Source organism: Tursiops truncatus, chromosome 8 (genome assembly GCF_011762595.2).
Source record: "Tursiops truncatus isolate mTurTru1 chromosome 8, mTurTru1.mat.Y, whole genome shotgun sequence".
Taxonomy (NCBI): domain Eukaryota; kingdom Metazoa; phylum Chordata; class Mammalia; order Artiodactyla; family Delphinidae; genus Tursiops; species Tursiops truncatus.
Window position 1 is genome coordinate 42,793,965 of NC_047041.1, and position 11,002 is coordinate 42,804,966.

Genomic DNA, 11,002 nt, shown 5'->3' on the forward strand with positions numbered 1-11,002 from the left:
CACAGAGAGCAAGCCCTTCCTTGGCTATTATTTTGTCCCTGATCCCAGACCCAAAGGATAAAGGTGTTATGTTTAAGCCAAATAGTGGCTTTGGGGAGTCTCTTTGGGGAGAGAGGTGGTAGAGGATTGGGCCCCAGCCCCAGCTTCCTCTTGTCTTGAATGGACCCCAGATAACATATAGGGACCTCTGGCACCTCTTGCAGACCATAGGAGATGTGGGGAGTTTCTATTACTTGGAACAATGGCAGGCCAGCTGATCTTAGTCTTATTGGGGAGACTACAGAGTGATGAAGGTTCAATGCCTCTGTTCTCTAAAGGCAGTTGAGCTCTTCCTCACCGATTTCTTTAGCGTGGTTTTCTTCTCCTCTCCCTGGTTCTTGTGCTGACCAGATACTAGTGGTGTTTAATGCCCTGACCACTGTGCTAGCTCCGCCCATTCTGGCAGCTTTCCCAGGGAAATCCCTCTGTATCTAAAAGGACCCTGACATTTGTATAACCTTTAGATCCCATATATTTTCTTGTAAGAAATCTTAAAGGAAAAATTTCAGGCAAAATACCTGTGTTTTGTGGGCTGATAACTTTAAAAATGAAGCCTTTTAGTAGACAGTTGGAAGAGCTGATGCCATTCAATTGTGATGGCTTCAGGAATGATGCAGTTAGGGTGGGGCTGAGTTGAGTAGAATCTGGGAGAGATACATGGGTACTGACCATCAGTTCAAGTTTCACTTGAAACTGTTCTCTTGAGAGAGTACCTGTTTTCGTGGAAGGAAAATTGTCTCTACTTTTATCCAAAGCAAGAGGATCAGAGGAGACTTCACTGAAAAGGTGATGTTTGGGCTGAGGCTTGAGAGTTGCCATGGTGCTAAGACCATCAGACAAGAGTATACCGGCCTTTTTTGAGACACAGACAGGAATGTGTTTGGAAGGAGAGAGCAAGGAGCAGGGTAGAAAGGGGTGAGGTCAAGAGGTGTTGGTGGGCCAGATCACTTAGGGACTTTTAGGACATTCGAAGGATTCTAAGTGGGGTGGAATAGGTGTGCCTGATGTTTGAGGACAGGGAAAAGTGAAAGAGAATATTTGAATGGTGGAAATTAAGGGAGCTTAAGAGGATTAGGAAACAGTATTAAGGGAGCACTTGAAATTGGGTTAATGAGATAGTTTGCTTTGTTTTTTTTTTCTTTATTGGTACACATGTATTTTCTGTCCTAAAATTATAACTATTACATATGCTCCATAGAGTTCAAGTTGAACATGGAGTATACATGGTGAAATTTATTTTTGACATTGTTTTCTATATGTTTTTTTCACACACACACACTGTATTTTAGTTTTACAAGAGAGAAATAAACTGACACAAAGCATTGTAAATGGATGACCACAACAAAAGCAACAATGATTGCAATTACCAAACACGAAACACACTCATACTATGTCATAATAGTGACATTCAGTCCAGTAATCTTCCGCTGTAACAGCTCCTTTACTTTGCAGTGAAAATTGACTTGTATATTTTTTGCCTCTGAGTTCTTGTGGGATTTTTTTTTTTATTCAAACAGAAAGTCACAAAAATTATAATCATCCTCATCAGTTCACTCATTCCCAGGTAACTAATTTTTTATTCTTCTTGATGTTTTGTAAGGCACTTTTATGAATTCATCAGTTTGCCATTAGAGTTCTGAAAATGCTTATTCGTTCAGTTACACAGTATAGTCAGTTACCAAAAACCTGTACTTGTCAGAGTGTTTTCCATGAATTCCTTGAAGATGAAACCCTTTCATAGGAATATTTTTGCAAAAGCATCAGAGTACCGCAGTACTCTCTGTAAATGACAAAAGACTTAAAAATGACCACGGTTGAAGGTTTGTTGAAAGTTCATAATAATGCAACTGACAAGGAAATTTAGTTATTTCTGAGATATACATTTTAAAGTAATAACTACTATTATGATTTATAATATTATACCAGAACATATAAGATATTTAGAAGTTTCGTGTAATGTCTGAAACATTTATTTTAACGTATTTCCATACAAATAACCTAAAGAAAGTTTAGTATTAGCTGTTTTTATGTTCTTTTTTATACTGCAGGTTATTAGTCATCAATTTTATACACATCGGTGTATACATGTCAATCCCAATCGCCCAATTCAGCACACCACCATCCCCACCCCACCGCAGTTTTCCCCACTTGGTGTCCATACATTTGGTCTCTACATCTGTGTCTGAACTTCTGCCCTGCAAAGCGTTTCATCTGCACCATTTTTCTGGGTTCCTCATACATGTGTTAATATACGATATTTGTTTTTCTCTTTCAAATAACTTCACTCTGTATGACAGTCTCTAGATCCACCCACGTCTCAACAAATGATGCAATTTCATTCTTTTTTATGGCTTACTAATATTTCATTGTTTATATGTACCACGATTTCTTTATCCATTCATCTGTCAATGGCATGTAGGTTGCTTCCATGACCTGGCTATTGTAAATAGTGTTGCAATGAACATTGGGGTGCATGGGTCTTTTAGAATTATGGTTTTCTCTGGGTATATGCTCAGTCGTGGGATTGCTGGATCATATAGTAATTCTATTTTTAGTTTTTAAGGAACCTCCATACTGTTCTCCATAGTGGCTCTATCAACTTACATTCCCACCAACAGCGCAAAAGGGTTCCATTTTTCTAATAATCAGTGATGTTGAGAAGCTTTTCATGTTGATGCATCTCTTTTTCCTAACTTTAATGAGAATGTTACATTTGTTTCACTGTTAAGAATGATCCTTGCTATTTTTTACCTTGAAATTCTTTATCTTACAAAACAAGTTTCTCTTGATGCTTTGCAAGTGAGAATGTAAAATCATGAATGGATTTGGCATTTCATCAAATGCTTTTTTGGTACCTATAAGATGATGGTATTTTTCATTTACTTTGTTAATATTCTGAATTATATCATTAAATTTTCCAGTGTTGAATCATCCTTCCTTTCTATTTGGTCATGATGTATTATTCTTTTATTATATTGCTGTACTTCATTGGATGACATTCCAGTTTATGTTTTCATCTATGCTTATAAACAATGATGGCCTGTAGCTTAATTTTTTTATTGTCCTTTTTTCGTTTTGCTATCAGAGATAAGAATAGCCTCATCTGAGTAGCTTTCCAACTTTTTCTGTACTCTGAGACAATTTGCACAGTAAGAGTTAACTGTTTCTTTCAACTTTTCTAGATTCACATATAAAATGATGTGTTCCCTGGACTTTCAGGTGTCGTACTTTGAACCAGCTTCTTATACTGGGGTATTATTCAAGCTTTCTGGTGTTTCTTGGATCCATTTTGGATATGTTTCCTCTCCAGAAAATTATTCTTTTCTCTTATCTTTTGAAAATCTTGCTGTCATGTTTCTCCTAAGATTCTCTTTTGAGATTTTAAAAGTTCTTTTACACTATTTCATTCCTAGTGGTTTATTTTTCCCTTCTTTCTTAGGCGCAGTTATGCCCATGTTTTATTGCTATGCTTAATTTCTTCCAAGAATAACTTTGGTCATCAGTATTTGGTGTTGTATGTGTTTTCTTTCATTAACTTTTCTTTATTCTTTGTTATTTTTTACTCCTACCCCTTCTTTCTCTTCTTCTATTTTGTAGCTTCTTCAATTGAATGTTTAGTTCATATATTTTCAATCACCCTTCCTTTTCCTTTTGGTACAATGAAAGATATCTGTCTCCTTTAATGCTTTTCACCCTAAACTATATTTTAAATTTTATTTAAATAATTTAAATAAATAAAAAAAAATTATTTCACAGAAATTTTTTTTTATTTCACAGAAATTTGTAAAAATCATCATAACTTGATGATTTATGACAGTGAGCCATTCTGATGGCTGTGTAACCAGCACCTGGCTTCAGGATAGAATATTCACATTATTCTAGAGACTTCCTCACACTCCCACGCACAACCTCTCTCCCTCACAAAGGTAACCACTACTCTGACTTCTAACATAGATTACGTTGCCTCCTTTTTCTCTTTATATAAATGGAAGCAATGAATAGGTCTTCTTTTGGGTCTGGATAATTTTGCTCAGTATTCTGTTTATAGAATTATTCTTATATTTTCATGTAGTTCTTGTTTATCTTCATTGCTGTATTGTATTCCATTGTATGAATACACTACAATGTACTTAACCATTCTAATGTTGACTGGCATTTGAGTTGTTTCCAGTGTTTGGCTACTGAAATAATGTTGTTCTGAACATTCTTGGACTTGACTTTCATTGCACAGATATACACATATCCTAGGCATGAATCATAGCACATGGGTAAGTTCAGTTTTAGTGGATACTGTCCAAATAGTTTTTCAAAGTGAATGTAATGATTTCCATTCTCCTTACTAGAGTACAGGAATTTCCACTGTTCACAACAACACCATTTCTTGTACTGTCAATCTTATGAAATTTTAGCCTTTCTTTGGATATGCAATTATATTCCATGGTGGTGTGTTATTTGTAGTTCCCTAGTAACTATCTCCAAACATTAGTTTGCAACCTGTCTGTATTGTATTTTTTCTTAGGTTTTGTTTCCAATACTGCCCTGAAGACACATTTGGGATACCCACCCAGGGCTGGGTGGTGATTCACTAGAGCTCAAGAGACCAGAGCCAAGTGTCAACCAAGGACATCACAGACTTGCAGGCTCAGCCAGCATCAGTCCTGAGCAAGGCTTCTGCCCAGCATGGAGTCCCCTGTAGAATCAGCAAGCCTAAGAAATATTATCAACTCACTGCTCTAAAGTCTGCTGGGGGTTCCTGCTGATATACTCCAACCCATTTTTGAAATAGTAGTGTTTACCAGCATCCTCACCTATCCAGAACATAAGTAAAAACTTGGGAGTTTCTTGCTTATTAATGAAAGCTATGAAGTCTAAGTCCAACTGGGCCCAGAACCCAAGTTGTAGCATAATGGTATTTCGTCCAACCAAAGAAGAGTTTAATGATTTCAATAAATACATTGCTTATATGGAATCCCAAGGTGCACACCGAGCAGGCCTGGCTAAGATCATTCCACCCCAGGACTGGAAAGCCAGAGAGACCTATGATGACATCGATGACATCTTAATAGCCGCTCCCCTCCAGCAGGTGATTTCTGGGCAGGCAGGTGTGTTTACTCAGCACCACAAAAAGAAGAAAGCCATGACTGCGAGCGAGTATCGCCGCTTGGCAAACAGTGAAAAACACCAGACTCCATTCTACTCTGATTTTGAGGATCTGGAGCGAAAATATTGGAAAACACGCCCCTATGGTTCACCAGTATATGGTGCGGACGTCAGTGGCTCCTTATTCAATGAAAACACGAAGCAGTGGAACCTTGGACATCTGGGAACCATTCAGGACCTGCTGGAACAGGAGTGTGGAGTGGTCATCGAAGGCGTCAACACCCCCTACCTTTACTTTGGCATGTGGAAGACCGCCTTCGCCTGGCACACGGAGGACATGGACCTTTACAGCATCAACTACGTGCACTTCGGGGAGCCCAAGACTTGGTACGCGGTGCCCCCGGAGCACGGCCGGCGCCTGGAAGGCCTGGCCAGGGAGCTTTTCCCGGGCAGCTCGCGGGGCTGTAAGGCCTTCCTGCGGCACAAGGTGGCTCTCATCTCGCCCACAGTCCTCAAGGACAACGGCATCCCCTTCGGTCGGGTCACTCAGGAGGCTGGAGAGTTCATAGTGACGTTTCCCTATGGCTACCACTCCGGCTTCAACCATGGTTTCAACTGCGCGGAAGCCATCAATTTCGCCTCACCGCGCTGGATCGATTACGGCAAAGTGGCATCGCAGTGTAGCTGCGGGGAGGCGCAGGTCGCCTTCTCCATGGACGCCTTCGTGCGCATCCTGCAACCGGAGCGCTACGAGCTGTGGAAACGCGGGCAGGACCGGACCGTGGTGGACCACACGCAGCCCACGGAGCCCAGCAGCCAGTTCCTGAACGCCTGGAGGGAGGTCCGCGCGCCTGGGGGACCCGCGCTCCGCCGGAGGCACTGTCCGTCCCGCAGCGGCTCGCACCGCCGTCCGCCCGTGGCCGCCTGCCATGGGACCCGCTGTCGAGCCCCTGTGGATCCTGCGTCCCCGCCCCCCTCGCCGGCCCGGGGTTCTTGCTCTGCTGCCCAGTTCGGGGCTGCGGCTGCCTACAGCTCCGCGGAACCCGGCCTGACTCCGCCGCTGACCGCAGGTCCATCTGCTGCGGATCTCCACCTACCAGGACGATACGGTCCTCGTCGTCGTCCTCGGGAAGAGGGGACTCAGGATCCGACTGTCCGGGCCCGGACTAAGAGGCGCCTGTCCTTAGACACAACGCACCCATCTCTGGACTTAGAAGCTCAGCTCCCGTTTGCTGGCGATCCCTTGATGGACAACCCTGCATTGCTGAGCCCATGGCTGCAGCATCCTTCTAAGCCTTCCGGGTGCTGTTGCGCCCCTGATCTTCAACCCTTGGGTCCTCCATTGGATCCCGAAAATCCGATGCACCCTGGCCCATGCCTGCCATCTCTGGAGGGTATTACATCCAGTGTCCTTGACAGCCTCCCTTTGATTCCTCCTTACGTCCCTGGGACTGTGAGAGTGTTTCTCAGGGACGATGCTGGGAACTGCAGGGCCCCCGTGAACTTCTGTGAGGATTTAAGTTTGGACCAATCATATTCCTCTGAGAGTCTTGTCCCAGCTGCAGAGACCAGTCTCCCGCACACCCTTGACTGTGATCCCCTGGGGCTAAAGCTAGAGGCACCTGCCTCTCTTGAGTCCTGCGAGGAATTCCCCACCAATGCGTGGTATTCAATCTGTGAGCCCATGACGACTGAAGACTTTGCTAAATGTGACTTTATCTGACCCTCCACCCCAGAAACCACAGAAGCTCTTTTCTTTAAAAAATAAATGTATTAATTTTTGGTTGCATTGGGTCTTTGTTGCTGCGTGTGGGCATTCTATAGTGTAGCGAGCGGGGGCTACTCTTCATTGTGGTGCGTGGGCTTATTGCAGTGGCTTCTCTTGTTGCAGAGCATGAGCTCTAGGCACACAGGCTTCGGTAGTTGTGGCACGTGGGCTTAGTAGTTGTGGTTCGTGGGCTAGAGCGCAGGTTCAGTAGGTGTGGTGCATGGGCTTAGTTGCTCCGCGGCATGTGGGATCTTCCCGGGCCAGGGCTCGAACCCGTGTCCCCTGCATTGGCAGGTGGATTCTTAACCACTGCACCACCAGGGAAGTCTCTAAAAGAATCATCTTTAATGAATATGGGCTCAGTCAGAGATTCTAAAACTATGGTCCAGCACCAACAGCAGCATCTCATAATTTGTTAGATGTGCAAACTCTGTGGCTCCACCTCAGATCTACTGAATCAAGAGTCTTTGTGGTTGGGCTCCCTGGTGGCACAGTGGTTGGGAGTCCGCCTGCCGATGCAGGGGACACGGGTTCGTGCCCCGGTCCGGGAAGATCCCACGTGCCGCGAAGCAGCTGGGCCCGTGAGCCATGGCCGCTGAGCCTGCGCGTCCGGAGCCTGTGCTCCGCAACGGGAGAGGCCACAACAGTGAGAGGCCTGCGTACCACAAAAAAAAAAAAAAGAATCTTTGTGGTTGAAGCCTAGCAAGCTGTGGTTTGACAAGCCCTGCAGGTGATTCTGATGCACCTACTAGGCTAAGTCAGTCTTGATAATTAACATCAAATCTGACTAGGATCCCTTCTTATAAAGGAAACAAAGCACAGCTGGGAAGGGCAGCTTCTTTTGCCCTCTCTCGTCTCCTCCCCTTCCTGAATGTGGACAGTGGGCAGGGATACAGAGAATCAGTTCCTGGTGTTGGGGACAGACAAAATCAGGCAACAGGGGTTCCTTGAGACGAAGCATCAACTAGAAGGTGAGAAAAGTGAGTTGTATAAAACAAAATTACCTTGCTTCTGGTTACTGTTAGTTTGTCTTTCCCTGTAGTTTGAATTAAGCCTTTAATCAAAGTTCCAACCTCATCTCTGCCCCTTGCTTGAATAAAAATTAGACCAGGACCATATTATATGGAAAAAACCCACCTGTGGTCACCTTGATGGTAATGGGGGTTATCCAGAAAACCTTCAAAGAAGTGGAATTGGAGTGAGAACTGGCCTCTGCACCTGGAGACTCCCCTCCCCTCTTTGGCAGGTTCTGAGTTTGCTCCTATTAATGAAAGAGGCTTCATTATAGTTCCTACAAATGTCTGTGTGTACTATAGGGATAACCAACTACATCTCCTCTTCTAATACAATCTTGCACTCATATTTTTGCTACTTGCAAAAAATTTGTAAAGTACAAAATAACAAAAATAAACTATTTTAACCCAGAACACATAAGTAGCCTTTATTAATGATTTTGTTAATATTTTTGTATACTTTTTTTTTAATTTTGTGTTCCATTGGAGAAAATTTTATTAAGAAAATTAGCCAACAAAATTTACTGGGATTGACTGGTAAGATTGCTTTTATCTATATTGAAAGAAGGATTGAGGGGAAGAGAAAGAAAATATCCACATGGTGTGATATCAGTTGCAGTGTTGATATCCTTCTTGGGAAAAATTCAGAAGCAAATCTTCTAGGGATTAGATGATGTTTTCAAATGTATTTCACATATCACAGCAATTTCTGTATATTTTTGAAAACCTCTGAGTGTGTGTGAGCTTACAGGCACACATGCAAATGAGAAGGGGAGAGAAGAAAGTCAGATATTCCCACCCTTCTGAAAGACTTTTTAGTCTTTGAGGGGATCTTGTCTCTGGAGAAAAATAGCAAGAAAAAGAGGCCATGTTTTTCAAGGATAAATGAAATTGGGAAATTTTTTTTCTCTTTTATCTGCTTTTTCTTTTTTTTTTTTTTAATTGTGAGAAGATGGTTTCAGGTAAGTGATAGGCTAAGCAGGGGTGATTATTGATGAAAGATTTCATATAATGGCTTTGAAAGGAATAGTACAGATGTTTTTTTTTTACTGTTATCGTTCACTGAACTGGTTTGTATAAAGGAGGAAATTCATCCAATTCATTCTTGTGGTTATTCCTTCCCTGTTTCTGTGAGTTTATTACTTATTTCAAGGAACAGAGGGGAGAAGAGCCCCACTTAGAAACTTTGACACCAGGAGGCTTCTTAAATGTCTATTTTCATGTAAACCCAGGATGGGGCTTGTGGGCATTCCCACCTAGGAATATTGTACTCATGCTGCAGTGGCCAAATCTCCAAAAGAATGAGGAATGGGGAGAAGCTATGAGAAGCTCTGCTCTGTGTAATAGTAGGGTGCTTGTTCTCAGTGCTAGAACGGGGGCTGTGATGCAGAACTCTCTAATCTAAGGGAGCTGTATTCAGAGACAATTGGCAGGCTATGGCATGATCAAGCAAAAGGAAAGTTGAGTCCTGGTTGTCGGCTGAGTTGGGTCTCTGGGGGAAAAGAGGATCCCAGGACTCATGAACTCACTTCTTCATGCTTTACTATGCCTAGAGTCCTCACACAGCTTCAGTATGTCTCCCATCTCTTTGTGGCTCCACTAGGAGCCTAAAGGGATCCTGATGTCATCTACCTCTAAGGGCAGCTGAGACCCTCTGGCTCTGAGAAACTCTTATTAAAAGCCACACCAAGGTTCAAGAGCGTGGTGGAGCCGTCTAGGGATTCATTTTAGGAGGTGTGGGAGCATGAGAAAGCCTTTTACTGCTACCCTACAAATTGAGAACTAAATGAAAGAAGGTCCAACTAACTAAAGCCCACCTCCTTGATTGTGAGTTCCTTAGCTGAGACCTTTGGCCATTTCCTACTGTGTCTTTTAAGCCAGGTTGAAGAGCTCCAAGTAGAGATACTTGAGATCTGTTACTATTGTGGGTCATGATACGGAGAGTGGGGGTGGGACTTAGAATGCTGAGTGTGAAAAACAGATGAAATCTCCACTCTGGGTTATATACAGATATGTCTGTTTTCCTACATCATTCTTCTACAACAAATTTTAAAGTTTTGAAAATTTTTTAAATGCTTTCCCTATTTCATCAACTACTGTCTCACATTCGGGTTTTCTCTCTCTCTCTCTTGCTCGATTTTTATTACCTTTGCTTCAATTCCTGTATTTTTGCTTTTCTCGTGAGTGAGCTCCCTCTCTCTTTTGTTGTCATTTTGTTCATGTACTCAATAATAGTAGTAATTAAAACTTCTGCAAGGCACTGATCCAATTACCCCCCTTTGAGATAGGTACCTAGTTTGTTTTGCAAATGGGAACATGGTCGCATGTCATCTCAAGTTGACCAGGGCTAGTGAACAATGGGTCTGAGAATCAAACTCAGCAGTTTAGCTTCAGGGCCTGTGCTCTTAACCACAGGCCACAGTGCTCTCCACTGTCTTTTTCACTTTGGGTGTTAAGAAACAGCAGAAGCTTCATGCCAACTCCTTGAAATGGGATTTTCTACCACCGAGAATAATTTTGAAATGTGCAGGAAGCTTTGCCTGTTGTCTCCCGTATCCGTATCTCATATTGTCTACAACCCTGCTGAAATTCCCCAAGGATTATCTTTCTTTTGGATTTGTTGGCACATCAAATAAAGTAAGGACAGTTTACTTTGGTCCAGGCACTGTTTGAACCTCTTTTTCTCTATATCTGCCCGCAGGGTCACAGTAACCCTTTTATGCTAATTTCTCTACAAATGCATCTCTTTTGCACTGCTTTCTCTAAGTTCCTCTCTACTCCTCATGTCTCTATTGTTCTAGTCTCATCTCTGATCCTTTACCTGGACTTTACTTTCCTCTTCCTTTCTTCCTATTACATAATCCCAAATACCCCTTGTCCTGTTAGGCATGACCTCCTCACATGTTTGTGGAATCAGTCAGGACAGGAGAACCTTCACTCTAGCTTCTGGAAATGAGGCCACATCACAGGAACCTGACTGAACATTCTGGAAAACTTCTTTTGCCACTTCCTCCCTTTGATCCTACATCTTTATTGCTGGGTCTCAGGTAAGAACAAGCAGCAGCCATTTCTCACTCTGGGA

At 42.8% G+C, this 11,002-nt stretch overlaps 1 protein-coding gene across 1 annotated transcript; it reads left to right on the top strand.

Annotated features, from left to right (window-relative positions):
* The first annotated feature begins 1,059 nt into the window (after positions 1-1,059).
* On the top strand, positions 1,060-6,862 carry LOC101320497 (lysine-specific demethylase 4D-like). Its single transcript, XM_033861696.2, has 2 exons — positions 1,060-1,603; positions 4,559-6,862. The coding sequence occupies exon 2, from the start codon at positions 4,892-4,894 to the stop codon at positions 6,860-6,862; it is 1,971 nt and encodes a 656-aa protein (XP_033717587.1). The 5' UTR covers positions 1,060-1,603; positions 4,559-4,891.
* The last annotated feature ends 4,140 nt before the right edge of the window (positions 6,863-11,002 follow it).